This window comes from Manis pentadactyla, chromosome 6 (assembly GCF_030020395.1).
Source record: "Manis pentadactyla isolate mManPen7 chromosome 6, mManPen7.hap1, whole genome shotgun sequence".
Classification (NCBI taxonomy): domain Eukaryota; kingdom Metazoa; phylum Chordata; class Mammalia; order Pholidota; family Manidae; genus Manis; species Manis pentadactyla.
Window position 1 is genome coordinate 45,870,137 of NC_080024.1, and position 22,648 is coordinate 45,892,784.

The 22,648-nt window shown below is 36.2% G+C and overlaps 1 protein-coding gene across 12 annotated transcripts in view; it reads right to left on the minus strand.

The window, feature by feature from the left end:
- Nucleotides 1–602: 602 nt before the first annotated feature.
- The window catches only part of LOC118931930 (fibrous sheath-interacting protein 2-like), a 104,928-nt gene continuing 82,882 nt past the window's right edge, over nucleotides 603–22,648 (minus strand). For 2 of the 12 annotated variants that reach the window (XM_057503793.1, XM_057503795.1), the window contains 3 exons: nucleotides 21,776–21,876; nucleotides 13,806–13,852; nucleotides 9,825–9,913 (listed from right to left, as the gene is read on the minus strand). In XM_057503793.1, coding sequence (XP_057359776.1) covers nucleotides 21,851–21,876 — 26 coding nt within the window. In that variant the 3' untranslated portion in view covers nucleotides 9,825–9,913; nucleotides 13,806–13,852; nucleotides 21,776–21,850. Of the gene's footprint in view, nucleotides 2,455–9,771; nucleotides 9,914–13,805; nucleotides 13,853–21,775; nucleotides 21,877–22,648 lie in introns of those variants that run through there. The other 10 variants (XM_057503794.1, XM_057503796.1, XM_057503790.1 and 7 more) reach the window with 9 other exon arrangements.

Below are 22,648 nucleotides of genomic sequence, written 5' to 3' on the forward strand. Positions count from 1 at the left end.
ATCCTCTCTGGGATCTTGTGAGCTATGCCTTGGAATTACTTTAAAGAACTTGACAAGTTAGGTGCCCATTATGGCCATTGCTAAAGTAATTGCGGGCATTAGCGACACTCATGCTAAGGAACTTGCACTAGTACCTCCTTTGTTCTGGCACTATAAACCCTGCAAGGTCACAAATCTGTTTCCACACCCCTGAAGGTTGCTGTCAGATACATTTTCTAAAATAACTGGGGACAGAGGGTTGCCCTAACTCTTCAGAATTTACTGAAGGCCTACCGGGACGTGCAGATATAAAGGCAAAGCAGTCCCTGTCTACTAGGAGACAGACATGAAACCCAGTGCTTTCATACCTTCCAGCTCAAAAACTGTAAATATTAAACAAATTCATACCTTTACATCTACTTCCTCCCTCTAGCTTTTCCTTTGGTCAATGATGCTGTGTCAAAATCAAATCTAGGACTAAAATGTGTATGTGTGCAGGGGGAATGGGGTGTCATTCTACAGCCTTCAGTTGATGAACCTCATTTTCTTGATCTTTAATAAGAATTGGGAAAGACTACCTTCATTATGTTGTTGTTCTGAATCAAAAAAGAAAAATGAACAATTAAGTAGATGAAAATACTTTATAAACTAACATAAGGCAATACTGAAACAAAAACTTATCTAAAACTATAAATGAAACAAACAAACCCTTCATTTGGTCTCCACTGCCAGCATGAGGCTCTCCCCCATACAACAAACCAGTCTGAATCAGGGTAAACCAGTTCTCAACACACAGGTTACCGGAAAGGGCATAGTCAGTTATTTTTTTTATATGAGCAATACTTAAATATCCTACTCATCATTAAGACTTTCTATTGTGTCATCTGACTAAACAGCTGCACAAAACTACTTTCCCAAAGCAGTAAAACAGAATCACTGCCTATAAAGCATGCTTTCCTTTTATTTTTTTTTAATTTCCAGCAAGAGCAATGGATTGTGATGAATTTCTCGTTTGCAGATTGGTATCAGGAAAAATGTGCTTTTATGCAAAATTAACTTAAGCCCCAAGAACCACACCCAAATAATGTTCAAGTTACTCTAGCAGGCTGAATTTGACTTCACTGCCTGATACCTATAAGGGTCCATTTGTCCCTTTCAACCTCAGCTGTACCTTGGTCAAGTAGATATTCCAAATCAAATATTCTGATAAATGCACTAAATAGACTTCCCTTAAACTGCTTGATGCAAAGAAATGCAGGCTGTTGACTGAATCATCCGTGCATACAGGCAGACCTTGTTTTACGGAGCTACACTTTACCACACTTCCCAGATATTGTTTCTTACAAATTGAAGGTTTGTGGCAACCCTGAGTCAAGCAAGTCTCCTGGAGGCATTTTTCTGTTCACTTTGTGTCTGTGTCACATTTTGGTATTCTGGCAATAGTTCAAACTTTTTCATTATTATTCGTTATGGTGAACTGTGATCTTCACAGTAATGAAGTTGTGGTAATCGTCAGTGATTAAGACTCACTGAAAGTTCCAATGCAGGGTTAGCATTTTTTAGCAATGAAGTATTTTTTAATTATAGTATTTACATTTTTTAAATACTTAATGCTATTGCACACTCAACAGACTACAGAACAGTGTCAACATAATGCACTGGAAAACCAAAAAATTAATTTGACTTGTTCTATTGCAATGTTCACTTTATTGCTGTGGTTTAGAACCAAACCTGCAGCATCTCCAAGACAGAAATTCAAATTCTCTGTAGACAAATAATCATTTACAAGTTGGGAAAATGAGAAGTAAACACAGGCCCAACCACCAGTCTCCCTCCTCCATTGCTACGCCACAGAATTCATTTTCCCCATAATTATCCTAAATAGAAACATCAGATTTCACCTCCATTTCATCAAAAACAGTGCCATTGAGCTGGGCTCTGGGGGCAAACAAGCCCCCGCAGGTCCATGGTTTCCGTCAATCAGCCTTGCCCAGACCATTCTCAGCCAGCACAGCCTGGCCTTCGCGGGGTGACTCCGGGGGCCCCCCGGGCCTCGCTGCTGTGCAGGTGGGCAGGGAAGGCCCGGTGGCATGCAGGGAAGTCCACTTCAGTTTTATCACTCAGGGTGGGATGGCCTTCTTGTCGGAGAGCAGAACCTTTGCTGGAGGTGGGTGCGTGATTCCATTTTCAGCACCGTCGGTCCTGCGGGAAGCCTGCGAATGCCCAGGCACCCCAGTGTGCCCCAGGGAGGTGGCTTCTTACTGCGCAAAGGGCTGAACTGCCTTTCCACCTGGTGACAGGCTCACCGATGCCTGGGACCAGGCCTGGAGGGCACTGGCTGGAGACACCCTAACTGAAGCTGAGTTCTTGACTTTGATTTGGGTGCTGGTGGAAGGGCCCAAAAATCTGACTGGCTTAGGACGAATCTTAGAGTTCACCCCTTCTTCTTCCTCTTCATTGAATGCTATCAGTTGCCTGTAAATACAGAAGCATGTCATTGTCAGCATTGACAGGTTCAGTAACTAATTAAAAGGTCTCCAAAGTTTACCTTCAGGATGAACAAAAAACATTTAGTAAAGAATCTGAGTCGAGGTTTAGAGGTACCTCATCTCTCATCTCCCACCAAGATCAATAACTAAATCAGCAAGTTTACGAAAGGGTGTTTCAACTTGAATAGAAATTCTTTAAAGTCACACATGTTAATACCAATGACGTTAAAATGTGGAGTGTTATACTAGACTTATACAACATATCACTCGGCTCCCAAGAACCGTGATGTGATTCAGAGGATAACCAGGACTACGTCAAATTATTTTTCCCAGAAAAACAGTTTCAAGAGATTAACTGAGAAAAGAAGTGGTTTCACAAATAAACTTGAAAACTCACTGCTGCATATTTTACTCTCCTTTTGAAGCTTTAAAACGCATATTAACAAATTAAACATTCTGGGAAGGCCTATAGTAAAGACACCTGTTTCATTTTGTTGGATCTGTATTTGCCAATTATGCTGTACCCAGAAAAATTAACATTCTGTGGAACACATTTTGGGAACTGCTAGAACAGTCAAACCCATGGTATAATTAAAATGCTTTTTTAATTTGGGAAGTATTAGAGAAAACTTCAAAGATTCCTGAACTGAGTTTGCCATTCACTGTAAGTCTAGAGGAGGAACAGTGTTTCAGTTCTTAAAATTTCTTTTTATACAACTTATTTAAACTAAAAACAAAAACATTCCCCCATTTCTCCCCTCAACCCCCGCCCCTGCCGACCTCTGGCAACTACCAATCAGTTCTCCATATCCATGAGCCTTTTTTTTGGTGGGGGTGGCGGGGTTATTTATTTTTAGATTCCACATAGAGCCTTCTTGTCTTTGTCTAACTTATTTCACTTAGCATAATGCCCTCAAGGTCCATCTATGTTGTTACACACAGCAAGATTTCTATGGCTAGTCAATATTCCTGTGTGTGTGTGTGTGTGTGTGTGTGTGTGTGTGTGTGTGTGTGTGTGTGTGTGTGTGTGTGTGTGTGTGTGTGTGTGTGTGTGTGTGTGTGTGTGTGTGTGTGTGTGTGTGTGTGTGTGTGTGTGTGTGTGTGTGTGTGTGTGTGTGTGTGTGTGTGTGTGTGTGTGTGTGTGTGTGTGTCCATTTATCATCAATGGACATTTAGGTTGTTTTTATATCTTGGCTACTGCAAATAATGCTGCTATGAACATGGAGATGCGTGTGTGTGTGTGTGTGTGTGTGTGTGTGTGTGTGTGTGTCCATTTATCATCAATGGACATTTAGGTTGTTTTTATATCTTGGCTACTGCAAATAATGCTGCTATGAACATGGAGATGCCTATCTTTTCAAGTTAGTCTTTACATTTTCTTTGGTTAAATACCCAGAATTGGAATTGCTGGATCATACATCATTTTAGTTTTTTTAGGAACCTCCATACTGTTTTCCATAGTGGCTGCAGCAATTTACACTCCCACCAACAAGTACATAAGGATTCCCTTTTCTCCACATCCTCACCAACATTTGCTATTTTCTGTCCTTTTGATAACAGCCATTCTCACATGTGTGAGGTGGTAGTTCATTGTGGTTTCTATTAGCATTTCCCTGATTACTGCTGTTAAGCATCTTGTCATGTAACTGTTGGCTATTTGTAAGTATATTTTCTTTGGAAAGATATCTATATTCAGATCTTCTGCCCATTTTTAAATCAAACTGCTTTGTTTTGCTATTGAATTCTTTATATATGGATTTTATATATTGAGAATATATATCTTCTGATATACGGTTTGCAAAAATTTTTCCCATTCAGTAGGTTGCCTTTTCATTTTGTTGGTGGTTTCCTTTGCTGTACAGCAGCTTTTAAGCTTGATGTAGTCCTACTTTATTTTTGATTTTGGAATCCAAAAAATAACTAAGACCTATGTCAAGGAGCTTAACACCTATGTTTTCTTCTAGTTTTATGGCTTCAGGTCTTATATTCAAATCCTTAATTCACTTAATTAGTTTTTGTGTATGATGTAAGATAAGTAGTCCAGTTTCATTCTTTTGCATGTGGCTGTCCAATTTTACCAACACAACTTATTAAACAGACCCCATTGTATATTCTTCACTCCTTTGTCATAAATTAGTTGACCACATATGTGTGCATCTATATCTGGGCTCTCTTTGCTGTTCCATTAATCTATGTGTCTCTTTTTATGTCAATATCACACTGTTTTAGTTACGAGAGTTTTGTAATATACATAGTACCCCCTTATCTGCATTTCCCTTTCTGCAGTTTCAGTCACCTGCAGTCTGGAAGTATATGATCCTGGACTGACTCCTTTATCATTACGTAATGTCCTTCTTTGTCTCTTGTTACTTCCTTTGTTGTGAAGTCTAATTTGTCTGATACAACTACTGCAACTCCTGCTTTTTTCTCCCTATTAGTTGCATGATATATCTTTTTCCATCCCTTTACTTTCAGTCTGTGAATGTCTTTGGGTTTGAAGTCTCTTCTAGGCAGTATATAGACAGGTCATGTTTTTTTATCCATTTTTCTTTTGATTGGTGCATTCAGACCATTTACATTTAGGGTGCTATCGATAGGTATGTACTTATTGCCATTGCAGGCTTTAGATTCGTGGTTACCCAAGGTTCAAGGGTAATTCCCTTACGATCTAAGAGTCTAATTTAACTCACTTAGTATGCTATTTTAAACACAACCTACAGGATTTTTTTTTCCTCCTCCATTCTTTATTTATTAGGTAGCATATTCTGTACTCTTTGTCTATCCCTTGATTGACTTTAGGGGTAGTCGATTTGATTTTGCATTTGCTTAGTAATTAAGTGTTCTACTTTCTTTGCTGTGCTTTTATTTCCCCTGGCGACAGCTGTTTAGCTTTAGGAATACTTCCATCTATAGCAGTCCATCCAAAATGCACTGTCGAGGTAGTTTGTGGAAGGTAAATTCTCTCAGCTATTGATTAACTGAAAATTATTTAATCCCTCCTTAAAATTAAAATGATAATCTTGCTGGGTAGATTAATCTTGGCTTGAGGCCCTACTGCTTCGGTGCATTCAATATATGATGCCACTCCCTTCTGGTCTATAAGGTTTCTGTTGGGAAGTCTGATGATAGCCTGATGGTTTTTCCTTTGTATGTCATCATTTTTCTCTGTCTAGATGCTTTTAAATGTCTGTCCTTATCCTTGAATTTTGCCAATTTAATTATTATACGTCTTGTTGCCTTCCTTGGGTCCCTTGTGTTGGGAGATCCATGCACCTCCATGGTCTGAGAGGCTATCTCCTTTCCCACACTGGGAAGTTTTCAGCAATTACCTCCTCAAAGACACTTTCTATCCATTTTCCTCACTCTTCTTCTGGTGCCCATATAATGCAAATATTGTTCCATTTGGATTGGTCACACAGTTCTCTCAACATTCTCTCATTTGTAAAGATCCTTTTTTATCTCTGTGCCTCAGCTTCTTTGTATTCCGCTGCTCTAATTTTTATTGCATTTACCATTCTTTTACTACATCTAATCTGCTTTGAAATCCCTCCATTGTATGTTTCATTTCAGATATGGAATATCTTAATGATTCAAATCTCTGTTCTAAAATCGTCCCTGAGTTCTGGAATATTTCTGTACCTCCATGAGCATGTTTATGATTTTTATTTTGAACTCTCTTTCAGGAAAACTGGTGAATTCAATTTCATTTAGCCCTTTTTGTAGTGTTTCTGAGATTTTTGTTTGAACCAGGTTTCTCTGACGTTTCGTATTTGTACGTGGTGCCCTCAAATGCCTAGATGCTCTATTCTCTGGAGCTGCTCAGCCCCTGGAGTGACGTCAGGGGTCCCAGTGGAATAGTGCTTGTGCCTAGGGGGGCAGAAAGAGCTCTTTCCTGCTTCGCAGCTGTTGTGCCTGTTTCCACTGTCAGAACCTGTGGGCTGAGTACACAGGTGTAACCCTAGGCACTTTTTGTTTGTAGCTGTGGTTGGCAGGTCCTCCCTCGGCTGGACTGACACCAGGGCAGGGACTGCCGATTTGCAAGACAGTGTCAGTAGGCCCGGAGGAAGGCGCAGCAGGTTGTGTATCACAGTGGGAGGCCTTGGAGCTGAGCAACTAGGCTGAGAGACGGAGTGTCTGAAGCTCCCGAAAGTTTCCAAACTGCTGGGCTTCCACCCCCTCCCCGCTCCATTTGCCCGCTCCATTTGCCCTCCTCCTGCCAGTGAGGTGTGGTGGGGAAAGGCCTTGGGTCCCACCTGATCAAGGCTTTGGTATGTTACTTTGTTTGTGAGATAGGTTCTGTTCTTCAGGTGTATGCAGTCTGGTGCAGTCTTCTTTCCTGTTGCTCTTTTAGGATTAGTTTTATTAACTATATTTTCATATTATATGTGGTTTTTAGGAGTTCTCTTTCTCACCTCTCATGATGCCATCTTGAATTTCTGACTTTCCTTTTCCTAACTAAAGGTATATTTTAGTAGAATGTTCATGTGCCTCTTTGGCAATGTATTCAATAATTAAATCACTAAAAAAATGAGTATTTGAACTTTATGTACTAATTTTTTGTAATAAAATGAAAAACTTCCCCAAATTCATTGTTTTTAGAAAAGTTCTGTGTTCTTTATCAAATATTCAACTAAATTATGGGTCCCAAATTTTCATAATACAGGAGACAGCAAATTACCACTCATGGCATAAATCTGGCCAGGCAGCTATTTTTGACCAGCCTGCAAACTGTTGGTCAAATGGTGCCCAACCCCCACACTCCTTGTTCTAAGATGGCGACCGTTAAGTTTCGGTTTCCCTAGATTAGGTTCAGCTTCTCCCTCATGACACAAAAACTCTGTGATGCAGACCAATAAACTCCCGCCAGCTGACCCCAACGAATCCATAAACAATTAGCTCATGCCAAATGCCTTAACAGAATATATAAGCCAGAGCTCCCCAGCCCGCGCTGCTGCTCTCTCACTCTCGTGGGCAGCAACCTCGCTGCCACTAAATAAATCTTTTGGTTGGATATTCACTTCTTGGTGTGGTTATCTCTTCCCCTAAGTAACTCGGTGGTTTTTTACAAACTAAGAATGTTCTCAAAATTTTTTAATCATTGAAAAAAATCAAAAGACTAATATTTTGTGATGTGAAAAGTAAATAAAGTTCAAATTTCACAGTTCATAAATAAATATTCATTGAGTCATACATAGCCATATTAATTTGTTCATATGTAATCTTTGGCTGCTTTTATGCTCTAAAGGCAGAATGGAATAGTTTTGACAGAGACAATATACTTTGCAAATTTTGGTGTTTACTATCTAGCCCTTCACATAAAAAGTTTGCCAACCTGTTTTAGTACAACATAAATAGAGTAAATCACCTCAGAAATCATTCCAATGCCTTGTGGATTTAAAAGACATTCTTCAGGATCAGTGGCTCAAATACAGTTAGTTCTAGAAATTTCAGCTACTACAGATTTTATCAGGCAATATGTAATTCAATGTTTGATACTTTTAGCATTTTTTGACAAGGTTAGCCAAACATGCACAAAGTTTCATTTAACATATGACATCTAACACAGAACCTTTTCTGGATTAAGTTTTTTCCTACAACTTAAATTTATCAATGATTAAAACACTTTTTCCATAATTTTAATAGCTTCAAGAGGTAATCTTGAACTTGATGCTCCTTCCTCTACTAGAGTTGGAGAAAATTGGAAATCTCCTTTACCATGAAAAACATATCAGAGAGTACATTATTCTAAAGTACTAAATCTTTATAGAAGTATGTGAACCAGAGTTTCTTGAAACCACAATGAATTTCAGTCACTAGTGATTTGTTTATTATCAATTTTTTAAAACATGGATAAAAGCTTCAATGAAAAACTTTTCAGTAAAAATCTTCTGTTCCATTAAAACGCAGTTTAAAAGTACGTGAGTCTAGGGCTCGGGAATATCAGTGGTTTGTATGACATCTGTAAGGATACTTTTGACACCACAGTCAGTGTATGCACACTGGTAGAATTCTTCTGAAAACAGGTTTGAACTGGAGTGCCAGTCATTTCTTATTAACTGTCATTGTTGAAAGATCTGTATCTATAGGTTTCATGATTTTATATGATCTTTGAGATCAGATCATTTATTAGAGATTGTTAAACTTGGACTAAATTACTAATTAAATAAATTATTAGAAAGTAAAAATTCTATATAATAATCACATTTTTTCCTCTGGTCTCCATTTCATAAACTGACTGCCTAACTTTATTAGAGAAAATACAACTTTGTAAATCAAAATTCCCTCAGGTGTTTCTGCTTTAGAGCTGGCTCCCTGTCAAAAAAATTTTAGAAAAAAGAACACATTCTCCAAAATTTCATGAGTCAGCATTAGGAGAGCTAGTGATTGTGATTAACATTCTTTGCTGTTTGGTCCACCTTTTGAACCTTTTAAACATGATCCTTAGATTCCAGTGACAACCATGCAGCAGTTGGATCCATGTCACAAAGTAGCAAGTGAACTGATTTGAAAATTTCTTCTAACACTGTACTAGCTATCCATCTTGTTAAATTTTCCTCATTACTCATGTTCTTATAGTCTTTACGTTCATGTAAAATTATTTATATAAAGGATTTAATAACTTAACTACCAATAATTTTTTTACTGATGATATCTTACACACAAAAAGTAACTTGTGTGTAAAGGGTTTTTTTCTTTAATTACATGTCTCATTTTATGCATATATAGTATTTTATACACAGTAATCACTTATCTCTAGCTGGTATTTTATCCATAGCTGGATTTTTTTGCTTGCGAGGTATTTTATAAACTGATAAAACTTTATCTGCAGGTGGGAAAACCTGATTTCTTATATCTGCAATAAACACTTTTATCTGAATATCGGAATATACTTGTAATAGTGAACCAATCAAAGTAATAGTGCCATAAAATCCAGCTGGAATTTTATCTTAACTTGCTAACTATTTGGTGAAAATATTCTCCAAAAATTTAGCAGGAAAATTCATGTTCACTTTGTGGTGGTTACTGAGGACTGACTGGTTTACTAGGTACACTTTTGTTTCTTTTTATCATGGCACATAGGTAATATTAGAAATTGGCATTTTCTCATACCAGTATGTCTATCAGAAATGTTTATTAAACCCTTCTCTTACCCAGGTGTTTACCATACTTTCTTTGGCTGTTAGTTTTTTGCTCGGTATTACAAGAATCATCTTATAGGGCATTATGTTATGCTTTACAAAACATTTTCTTTTCTCAGGGAAATAAGCATAGTTATATCAAGCATAGAAGCTTCAGTGCTCACCCTGCCGGTGTTGCAGATTTGGAAATCCTGGTCTTAATTCGAAGACACACTTTTGACAGAGCTGAAGACACATTTGACAGAGCTGAAGACACCTTTACCAGCATTTTAGATCCTTGTTTGGTAATACTGGACTTGGGAATTTCTGTGGATAAAGCAAAAAGTATATGGATATTTATTAGACATTTTAATTGAGGCAGTCACACATACTACAGCATTGGCTATTAAGAATTCAGAAATGCACATTTATAAAAGAATTTGCAGGATTTCAAAACCATTCACAGAGATTCTTTTGATCCTTCCAAAACTCCTGTGAATGATATCTTCATTTTGCACACTGAATCTTGGTAAGGTCAAATATTTTGCTTAAGGTCACACGAGTAGAAAGTGGCCAGCCTGGGGATAGAGTCTAACTTTCTGACTTTCATGGTGTCATTATATCTACTGCATTCTGATGCTTCTCTAGTCAGGTATGCAAAGGATGCCTTTTTCTAACAGAAAACTCTCTGAAACACTGTGATGAGCTAAACTCACATGGGAAAGTAACTTTTCAACAATGTACAGTGAACGTGTCTACTTCTGAGTTCTCAAGTGAAATTAGAAGTGCATTAAAACTGCTATAATTTCTCACCCACTTCGGGTAAGTGTTTAGTTGACTAACTTCGGTAAGTGTTTAGTTGACTAACTTCAAGTGACTTTTTTGTCATGTGAAATAACACCGTATTGATAATAAGTTTCCATTTGGATTCACTTTTCTGTACCACTTATTCAGAACATGGACTCATAGAGAATATCATATTTTAATGTAAACAAAATGATAATTTTATATATAAAAACAGAAGTGAGCATTTATTATTTCTGAAGCATGAGTGGCATTAATACAAACCTGATCTTATTTTTCACCAAAAAGTCATAGAAATTAGGCAGATAGAGAAGTTTTTCAGTGTATACATAAGGTGTACAAAACTGAAACAGATGAGATCCCCGGAATTCTGGGGCTTGTCTTAGCCCTTCATTTAGGAATTATGAAAATGAAGTGTGATTAGGAAGAGAGGCAGACTCTCTAATTCTGTACCTACACATCTGTGCAGATCTATTCAATCTCTATGGGCCTTTTTGTTTACACATAAATCTAGGGATGAAGGGACTATTCTGTTGATTATTCCTAAGGGCCTTTCTAGTTCTAACACTCTTGGATTCTACACAGCTTATTAAAAACAGGAAAATGGAACAAGAGGAAAATGCTGGTCTTAGGAAATACTTTGGGTGAGAATGAGGAGAATTTTGAGGTAATACTAAGAAGAAATCTTGAGGAGTTGCTACAGGACTAAAAGTTGCCCAAGTCCCAGGGGATGTCAGTATGCCAGTAAAAGAAATTCAGCCCAAGGAAATTAAGTATCTACCACAATGAGACTGAGAGAAGTTTCACAAAGACCCACAGCTAGGGAGGCAGCTAACCTACTAAGGAGTCAGGAAACCCGAGTTTAAGTCTTAGCTTTACTACTTAGAGCTGTGTGAATGTTGCCAAATTGAATCTAATTTCTCTCTGTTTCTTCATATGTAGAATGTGAATGACACTCCTTGTCTCATAAGAGGATAAATGAGATATATGTAAAAACTACGCATTTTGTAGACATGCCATCGTCAGGAGCCAGTGCAAGTGGTCACTCTGAATTGTCCTTTGGGCCAAAGTAGGTTCTTATTTAAAAAAATAAGAAATAGTAGTAAAACCTCAGATAACTCAAATATGAGATGGACTAATTATTTGACTTATCTGAGAAATTTGGTAAAATTTCATTATTAGTTGATAAACTTTCTAAAGTGTCTGACTCTGTATTTCACATAACTGAACTGCCTTTTGCTTTTAAATGACTGAATAAGGACATCTGGTTCACTACCAAGGCTACCATTCCAAGCACCATTTTTTTTTTTAAGTTTCTAGGCTAAGTAGCCATCAACTTGCTAGGATATACGAGGAATATGTTTTGATGAAAAGTCACAGAAAAATTCTCAGTAGCTGAGGATCTCAGATATTCAGACTTAAGTTATTTTAGATTTTACTGCATATTCTAAGTGAAACTGAGAATGTATATGACTCCTACCTATTGAACTCCAGACTTAAACATCCAATTATGTATGTGCCACCTCAACTTGAATATCTAAGGGGTACCTCAATTTCAACGTAACAAAAACATAATTGTGCCATACACCCCCTTACCCCACCCACTAGTTACTCCCATAGTCTCTCCTATACACGCCTCCTCCCTACTACATGTCTGTGTTAGGCTCTTGAGAATACAGTTGTGATTTTCATGGAGCTTATAATCTAGAGGGAGATAGTAAAAACAACAATTAATAGTCTGTCAAATAGGAATTGTGCCAATGTGCTAGAGAGAAAAATAAAGAAGTGGAACAGGTACTGCCATAGTGAGAATGAGGCTCCAAATAAGTTTTAAAGACCGTGGTCAAAGAAGACCTCATTGAGAAGGTGACATTTGAGCAAAGATCTGAATGTGAGGAATGAGCAATGCAGACATGGGGAGATGGGTGCTATATGAAGATCAGCCAGAACAAAGGCCCTGAATGCCTCAAATGTTTACGAGGCAGCAAGGAGGTCAGTGAAACTGGAGCAGAGTGAGCCAGGAAGAAGAACAGAGGAGGTTAGAGAGGTATTAGGGGGTTGGGGTGATGTTTAGATGAGGTAGGGTTTCACAAGCCATTGAACTTTCTTTGGCTTTTGTCTCAGATGAGATGGGAAGTACTTATCAATATCTGTGATGATCCTGTTTATGTCCCCACCCTTTGACACCCTGCCCCAAGGTACAATGTAAATTCTGTAAGACCAAGGACTTTGTTAGTCTTATGCATATATGGGATCCTAAAACACAAGACGTACCCAGTAAATCTTTGAATGAATGAATAAATTATCGAATCGGACAGCTGCAATATTACTGAAGGATATAAGAATTAAGCATGATCATTGCAACAAAGTTGGAAGAACAAAACACTTCAGGAGATGGGATCCAGGCTGGGCTCTGTGTCTTACTCAGTGTAACCTTGGACAAGTCACTTCCTTGGACTAAGCTTGAGTTTCCTCATAGAAAAAATGAGGGGGGGTTGTATCTAAGTGGTTTCTCTAATAGCCTATGATTCCATAAATGCAGGTATCAGTGATTGTTGGGACACCTTTTGGATATGATATGTTCATAGAATTCTGGCATACTTGCCACTATTCTATGAATCATCTTACTGAAAATGATTTTCAGTTCCAAGTTGAGAGAATGTTTCTTCAGCAACTCCTTGAGTGGGTTGTATGTTTGACATAGCCAGGGTGAACCTTGGTGTGAGTTTCAAGATCACTATACTATACACATGACAGCCTACCTCTTGTACATGCTATCATTGTTAGAAACACACTGATGCTCTGAGCCTCCAACAAATAGAGAATGAAAAACTCCTTACAAATTTTCTAAAGACACAGTCTTAATAGAGATTAAGGAAAGTTAGGTCCATATCAGCCGGATTTTAATGTAAGCAAATAAATTTAGCTCTAAAATCCTTTTTTAAAAATGCATTTTGGTCAGGCTAAGTACAAAGGAAAGACAGGTTCTCAAAAAGAAATCATATAAATTCTAGTATCATGGATTCTGGCTATGATAGAAACTATCATACGATACACCATTATTTTATGGATATTTCTCACAGGAGCATTGCAAATGTAACTTCATAATATCACACCATATTCTTGACTAAAATCATTAATAAAATCTTAGTAGCAATTCAGGTTTGAGTCTTAGCTTTACTACTTAGAGCTTGAATGGATGAATAAATGATTGAATCGGAAAGCTGCAATATTGGCTCATTTTAACACCTGAGTGATACAGTACTGGATCATTTTCAAAAAGTAGATAAGCTCACAGGAAACAAACAAACAAACCAGTATCAACTTCAGGTTTGATAACTTAAAGATTCATCAAAGCATTAAACAAGGTCTCCATTTGAATACTTTCTAATTTAAATTAAGGAAAGACTTTCACCTTCAAATATTTTAGCACTGGCATCTGGGGTACAATCTTCAATCTCACTAAAACAAAAGAAGAAGAACATTTCATTTTTTATGTATTTAATGAATGAAGAAATTATAGCTAAATAGCAATCTGTCAGTCATTCTTCATATGTAAGTAAACCTGGTATAGTATGTCACTTGTATCACTGACTTTCCAAATCAAATGAAAATGATTTCTAAATTGACTTTTTTTCCCACTTTTAAAACTTAATATACATAACATAAAATTTACCATCTTAACCATGTTTAAGTGTAGTTTTGTGCTTGACTATACCTGAATTGTTATGCAACTATCTCCACAATCCATCTCTAGAACTTTTTCATACACCCCAACTGAAACTTTGTACTCGTTAAATATGAACACCTTCTGTCTCCATCCCTAGACCCACTATTCTGCATACTATCTCTATGATTTGACTACTCTAGGTATCTCATATAAATGGAATCGTATTTGTTCTTTTGTGACTGACATTTCATTTAGGATAATGTCTGTATATGTTGTAGCATTTGACAGAATAATATGGCTGAATAGTATTCTACTGAATATATGTACATAACACATTTTGTTTATCCATTCATCTGTCATGGGCTCTGTAAATTGCTTTCACAATTTGGCTACTGTGAATAATGCTGGCGTGAACATGAGCACACAAACATTTGAGTCCCTGTTTTCTTTTGGGTATATACCCAGAGGTAGAATTGCTGTATCATATGTTAACTACTTTTTTGAGAAACTGTCATACTACTTCCCATAGTGTACCATTTAAAATACCTGACAGCAATGTATAGGGGTTCCAATTGCTTCCACCTTCCTGCCAGCATTTGTTATTTTGTTTTTGTTTTTTTATAACTATTCTAATGGATGTGAAGTACCATCTCATTGTGGTTTTGATTTACACTTACTAGTGATGTTGAGCATCTTTTCATGTGTGTACTGCCCATTTGTATATCTTCTCTGCAGATTTTTTGTTGTTGATAGGATCTTTTAAAATAATGTATTCTAAATAGTAATCCCTTATCAGACACATAGTTTACAACTATTTTCTCCATTCTAAGGGCTGACTTTTCACTCTGTTCTTTGAAGCACAAGATTTTAATTTTGATAAAGTTCAACTTAATCTAATTTTTCTTATTGTTTGTCATATCCAAGAAATTATTGCCATATCCAATTTCATGAGGTTTTTTTTCCCCGCTATGTTTTCTTATAAGAGTTCTATAGTTTTATTCAGGTCTTTGATCCATTTTGAGTTAATTTTTATATACGGTGTAAGATAAGGGTCTACATTTTTGTGTGTGTGGTTATCTAGTTTTCCCAAAACTATTTGTTGAAAAAACTGTACTTTCCCCATTAAATGGTCTTGGCACACTTATAAAAAATCACTCAACTATATATTAAGGGTTTGTTTCTGGGCTTTTATTCTATTCCATTGGTCTACATTTCTGTCTGTATGTCAGTACCGCACTGTTTTATAAGTTTTGAATTCAGAAAGTCCAATTCTGTTCTTCTTTTGCAAGACTGTTTTGGCTATTAGGAGTCCCCTGAGACACTATATACATTTTAGAGTAGTTTATTTCTATTACTGCAAAAAGTGTCATTAGCATTTTTATAAGGATTGCATTTAAGCTGTAGAATACTCAGGGTAGTCTTGACATCTTAATTTAAGTTTTGCAACCCATTTACATGAGATGCCTTTCCATTAATTTGTCTCTTTTAATTTCCTTCAGTAATGTTTTGTAGTTTTCAGTGTACAAGACTTTTGTATCCTGGTTAACTTTGTCCCAAAGTATTTTAATCTGCTTGATATTCATAAAAATAAATTTTTTATTAAATTTCTTCTTGGGTTGTTCATTGTTGGTGTTTAGAAATGCAACTTATTTTTCTATGTTCACTTTTGTATCCAACAACTGATGAATTCATTTATTAGTTCTAAATTTTGTTCCTTTTTTATACGAAATCTTTAGTTTTCCTCAAACCAGATAATGTCATCTGTGAACAGAGATCATTTTACTTCTTCTCTGCCAAATTAGATGCCTTTTATTTATTGACTAGCTGTGGCTAGGATTTCTGGTATTGTGTTGAATAGAAGTGGTGAGAATGGACAACCTTGTCTTATTCCTTATTATAGAGGAAAATCTGTCAGGCTTCCACCCTGAGTATGATGTTAATTATAAGCTTTCCATATATAGCTTTTATTATTTTGAGGTCATTTCCTTCCATTCCTCATTTGTGTGGTGTCATAATGAAAAGGTGTTGACTTTTGTCAAAAGGTTTTTCAGTTTAGATGAGAACATGTGTGTGTTTTCCTTCATCCTGCTAATGTGTTGTATTACATTGCCTGGTTTTTGTATGATGAACTTGCCTTGTAGTCCTAGGATAAATCCCACTTAGTCACAGTGTATAATCCTTTTCAGGTGATGTTGAATTGTTCGCTAGTATTATGTTGAAGATTTTTGCATCAGTAATCGTAGGGTCTGTAGTTTTCTTATAGAGTCCTTGTCTAACTTTGGTATTAAGTAATGCTGGCCTCATGAGTTTGGAGATAATCCTTCCTCTTCAGTTTTTAGAAGAGTTTGAAGAGGGTTGATGTTTATTCTTGAAATGACTGCAAGAATTCATCAGTGAACCATCTGTTCCTGAGTTTCCCTCTGGTTAGATTTTTGATTACTGATTCACTCTCCTTACGAGTTATAGATCTGTTTAGATTTTCTATTCCTTCGTGATTTGGTCTTCAGAGGTCATGTGTTGTAGGAATTTATCCGTTGCATCTATGTTATCCAATTTGTTGGCATACAGTTCATAGTACTCTCATATAATCCTTTTAATTTCTGCAAAATCAGTTATAATAGTCTTTCCTATGACTTTAGTTGAGTCTTTCCTCCTTTTTCCTTAAGCAATCTAAAAGTTTGTCAATTTTGTTGATCTTTTTGAAGATCCAAGTCTTGTTTTCACTGATTTTCTCTATAATTTTTCTATTCTATATTTTGTTTATCTCTGCTCTAATCTGTTATTTCCTTTCTTTTGCTATTTTACTTTAGTTTTTCCTTTTCTACTTAAGGTATAAAGTTAGTTTTTGCTATAAAATCTTTTAATGAAGAATTTATAGTGATAAATTTCCCTCTGAACACTACTTTTGCTGCATCCCAGAAGTTTCAGTATATTGTTTTCATTTTTTTTCTCTCAAATATTTTCTAATGTCCCTTATGATTTCTTCTTGGATGCATTGGTTGTTTTAAAATGTTAGTTTCCACTTATTTGTGAATTTTCTACTCTTCCTTCTGCTATTGAATTCTAATTTCATTGTAATTGGAAAAGATACTTTTTATGATTTCAGCCTTATAAAACATATTAAGATTTGTTTTGTGATCTGCATATACAAGGTTTATCCTGGAGGATGTAACATATACTTGAGAAACATGTGCATCCTACTCTTGCTGGGTGGAGTGTTCTGTACATGCCCATTCGGTCCAATTGGTCTATAGTGTTATTTAAGTCTTCCAAATGTTCTATTTGGTTGGTCTATCTACTATGGAAAAGTAGTCTATTAAAGTACCCTACATTATTGTAGAGCTATTTCTCTCTTCAATTTTGCCAATGTTTGCTTCATATATTTGGAGGTCTTGTGTTTGTTGCATATGTGTTTATAATTGTTATATCTTCTTGGTGAATTAACTTTCTTATCATTATGTAAACATCATATAATTGTCTCTTCTAACAGGTTTTCACTTAGTCTATTGTGTTTGGTAGGGATATCTTTTCCCATCCTTTCACTTTAAAACTTTGTGTCCTTATATCTAAAGTGAATTTTTGTAGTTCATATGTAGTAAGTCAAAAAGGCACTTAATACACCCAACCTACCAAACCTTAGAGTTTAACTTAGCCTACTGTAAACACACTCAGAACAATAACATTATCATAAAAGGTGGGGAAAGTCACCTAACACAGAAACTTTTTTATAATAAAGTGTTGATTATATCATTATTTATTGAATACTGTACTAAAGTGAAAAACAGAATGGTTGTATGGGTACAGAATAGTTGTAAATGTATCCGTTTTTCATTTTTGTGACTGCATGGCTGTCTGGGATCTGCAGCTCACAGCTGCTGCCCAGCATCACAAGAGTATTGTATCATGTATTGGTAGCCTGGGGAAAGTTAAAAATTCAAAATTTGAAGTCTGGTTCCTAAGAATGTGTATCACTTTTGCACCAGTGTAAAGTCGAACAGTCTTAAGTTGAACCATTTTTAGGTGGGGACTGTCTATATTTTGGATCATGTTTTTAAATCCATTTATCAATCTGTCTTTTAGTTGCAGTGTACACACCATTTACACTTAAAGTAATTACCACCAGGGAAGCATTAATTTTTACAATTTTGTTTTCTGCATGTCTTATAGCCTTTTTATCCCTTATTTCCTCCACCACTGCCTTCCTTTAGCTGTTAGGTGTCAGCTTTCTTCCTTTAGTGTTAGCTGAGGTTTTGTAGACACATTTTGATTCCCTTTTCATTTGCTTCTATGTATTTTCTAAAGGTATTTTCTTTGCTGTTACCACAGGGATTAGATATAACATCCTAAAGTTATGATCATCTTAAATTCATACCAATTTAACATCAAATGCAAAAACTCTATTCCTTTATAGATCAGCCCCATCCCATCTGTTATTCATGTCCCAAATTATATTTTTAACTATTCTGTACCAATGAGTATAGATTTATAAATATTTTGATGCATCTGTCTTTTAGGTCCTATAGAAAACAGAAAGTGTAAACATGAACTAAAATTATAATAATACTGGTTTTTTATGTTTGTGTGTTTATCATTACTAGGGAACTTTTATTTTCATATGGCCTTGAGTTACTGTTTAACATCCTTTAGTTTCAATTTGAAGGGCTTCTTTTAGCATTTCTTGTAGGCCATATCTCTCACCTATGAAGGATATTTTTGCTGGTTATTAAGTTCTCAGTTCTCACTTGACAGTTTATTCTTTCAGTTCTTTAAACATATCATACACTGCCTTCCAGCCTGGAAGGTTTCTTCTGAAAATTTCACTGATGGTTTTATGGGGATCTCTTGTATGAGATGTGTCTTTTCTCTCTTGCTGCTTTCAAGATTCTCCTGTGTCTTTGGCTTTTGACAAGTCTGATTATGTCTCAGTATGGACCCTGTGTGTTTGGCTGATTGGGGTTCATTGAGGTTATTTGTATATTCATGCCTTTCTTCAGTTTTAGACATTATTTAGCTTCAAATAATCTCCATGCCCTTTCTCTCTTTTGGAACTCCCATAATGCTTACATTGAATTTTTTTAATTGCATAGAAAAAGTAAATCCTGTATCAAGCAATTTTATTCAGTTGGAATTATTTGCAATCCAATATAGCAAGATAATAGCATTATTAGTGTGAAAATGTTTATCTTTTTAAAATTGAATTATAGTTGATATACAATCTTATGCTGGTTTCAAGTATACAACACATTGGTACAACAGTTCCCTGTATTAAATCCTCCACCTGACTAGTGCAGTTACTATCAGTCAGCATAAGATGTTACAGAATCATTGGCTATATTCTCCATGCTGTACTCCAATCCCTGTCACCAATTTATATTATGATTGAGAATTATTGTGCCCCTTTATCCCCCTTTCCTTCCTCACCCACTCATCCCAACGCTTCCCCTATCTTAACCACATCACTTCTCAGTTTTCTATGAGTCTACTTCTATTTTGTACCTTTTGTTTGTACCTTATTGTTCCACAATAAGTGAAATCATGTGGTATTTGTCTGTCTTTGCTTGGCTTATTTCACTTAGCATAATACTCTCTACATCCATTAATACTGTCACAAATGGCAGGATTTTTCTTTTTCGAAGCTGAATAATATAATATTCCATATGCATATGTACCACATCTTCTTTATGCATTCATCTATTGAAGGACACTTTAGTTGCTTCCATACTTTGGCTATTGTAAATAATGCAGCAATAAACTTAGGGGGGCATGCATCTTTTCAAATCAGGTTGTTTTTCTTTGGGTAAATTCCTCAAAGTGGGATTTCTGGGATGTATGGTATTTCTATTTTGAGTTTTTTGAGGAACCTCCATACTACTCGCCACAGTGGCTGCACCAACTGACATTCCCACCAACAGTGTAGGAGGGTTCCCTTTTCTCCACATCCTTGCCAACACTTTTTATTTCTTGTTTTTTGGATAATCTTTGTCATGTATATCTAATTGGTATATCTCTTCATGGATATTTTCTGGAGATTCACTTGGTTTCTCTAAATGGGCCCTATTTTCCCTGTTTCTTTGTTTGTATTGTGATCTTTTGTTGAAATTTGGGCATTGGAAGAAACAGGTAACTCCTAGTTTTAGGATATTTATAAGGAAGCCCTTCTTAGGAACAGCCTGAGGTATAATCTTAAGTCTTACGTCTTTCCTAAGCATACATGTTTTTGGGCCTATGTATGTGCTTTTTTTTCTTCCTTATTCAGTTTTATTGATCTGCTTTTAGGTATTTGACTTCCTAAGAGTCTCATCATGATCTTCTCAGTGTCTTAGATGTTCTGTATTCCTCTTCCTGTAATCTGTCTTAGGTGTTTGTGCATCTGTAGTTCCCTGTGATTTTTGTGCACTGTGGCACCCATCAACTGCCTTCAACGGTTTCTAGGCTTAGAATCAAACTATGCTACCGTTCCTAGTCTAAGATCCTATTCAGGTGAATTGGAGCCTACAGATAGGTCAGTCCACTGCAAACAAGTTCCAGTCTGTTCTTTCCACTCCAGAACTGAGAATTGGGTCATTTCTTCCCAGCTGTGGCATGTCATCTTGCAGAGGAGGTTGGGCAAGGGCACATAAAAATCTGCGGAATTTCCCACCATTTTGAATGTGGTTTTTCCCTGGTTGGGTATTCACTTGCTTACTTCAGATAGTTGATTTCCAGACCTCCTATAAAGTTGTTTTACCAGTTGGTAGTTTATTTTTTGTTTCTCTGAGGAACAAGGGACCACAACTGGCTCATATGCCATTTTGCTATAAATTGACTTTTGGTATTTCCTATGCCCTCTGCCTTCATCATTGATATAAATAATAGTGAGATGCCTGCATTACTAATTATGTATGTTAAAATAACCATTATGCAAGAAAAGAGGCAATGATGAGGCAGGAGTACATTCCCAAAATAGTGTCTGAAAAAGAAACAATCTATCACACTGTGTGGGGGAAAAAAAAAGTACCAAGTAGATTCTTTTTCTATACTTGTTGCTTCTCTCACAATAGAAAATGGTACATATTCCAGATTATGAATATTCTTACAAGGTTAGGAACAATTTTAAAACAAGTTTTAACTATTTAGATACAGTCTAGATTTTAAGTCTACAATGTACTCTGTTCTTTCTGTCCTCTATAGTTGCCACACAGTCCAGATTTTGCACCTACAGTCATCTACACTTAGTCTTCTCTTCATGTAAATACTGTCCATCCTTATAGGCTCCCATCAAACTCCATTGCTTTCTAGAATTGGTCTCTGAATGCTTAAGCTTACACTGCTCCTTCTCTTCTTTGGATTCTTCTTATAGGAAGTTATACACACTGGAACACTTAGCTACTTAAGAGAGTTGAGTAGGAACCTTTGGTTAACAGTGCAGTTACTGCTGTGACCCAGTGTCTATCTCCCAGGTCAAAACAAAAACAAAACACACTAGCAAATTCTTGATCCAAGACCCTGCAATGCTAGAAAGGATGTAGAGACCAGGGAACTGCAAATAGGCCATCATGTTGTAAAGGGACACTTTAAGAAGTGTCCACAGTGGGGAGCTAAGGGAAGGAAGAATAATGAAGAGTTGAGGGAAGGGCTTGGGCTGAAGAGTTGCCCATGGTTGAGCACCATATTCTTCCCATAAGCATTACTTTCATCTCAGATTTCTATATGTATATTGCTTTAATTTCACGTACCTGGCACATGAATTCAAATCTTCTTGGTTGCATGAAGATATACTCTTAATTCTTTCTGTTAAGTAACATATTCGTTCAGCCGGAAGATTTCTTTCTTCTTTCTGGAAAGGTGAAAACCAGATATTACATTCAAGAGAGGTTGATATATAACTTTCTTACCTTACTGGCACATTTTGCACTCTGATGTACACATTAAATGACACAAAGCTTTAGAGATTACTTAAAAGATAGATGAATCCTATAATTCTAATTAAAATGTTTCTAATGTTCTTTGAAAATGCTTCAGTGAATATGATCTATAGACTAATAGTAGAGTTTGTATTGTATAGATTTTCACAATGTTTGAAGAATATAGTTTTCCACTTCTGTCCTTTACAAATATTTTTTATCATCTCTTACTGAGTTTAAAAAGAAAAAGAACAAATATTACTCTGGTCAATTCAGTAGCTTGTCAGGTCAATCTTTTTTAGAAAAAAAGACTTAATTGAAATGTAGTTTATACATGGTATTATATTGGTTTCAGATGAACAACTTACTGATTCATCAATATACACAGTACTGAATGCTCACCATTATAAGCGCAATTACCTTTACCACCATTCCCTATATACTTTCATCCCTGTGACTAAATTATTTTGTAATTTGTAGTTTGTACCTCTTTACCCCCTACAAGTTATTTCACCCATGCCTCCCCCAGTGGTAACCAACTGTCTTTTCTCTATATTTCAGTCTATTTCTGTTTGCTTTTAGATTCCACAAATAAGTGAAACCATATGATATTCCTCTTTCTCTGACTTATTTCACTTAGTGTAAAACTGCCTAGGCCCATCCATGTTATCACAAATGGCAAGAAATCTTTTTTATGGCTGAGTA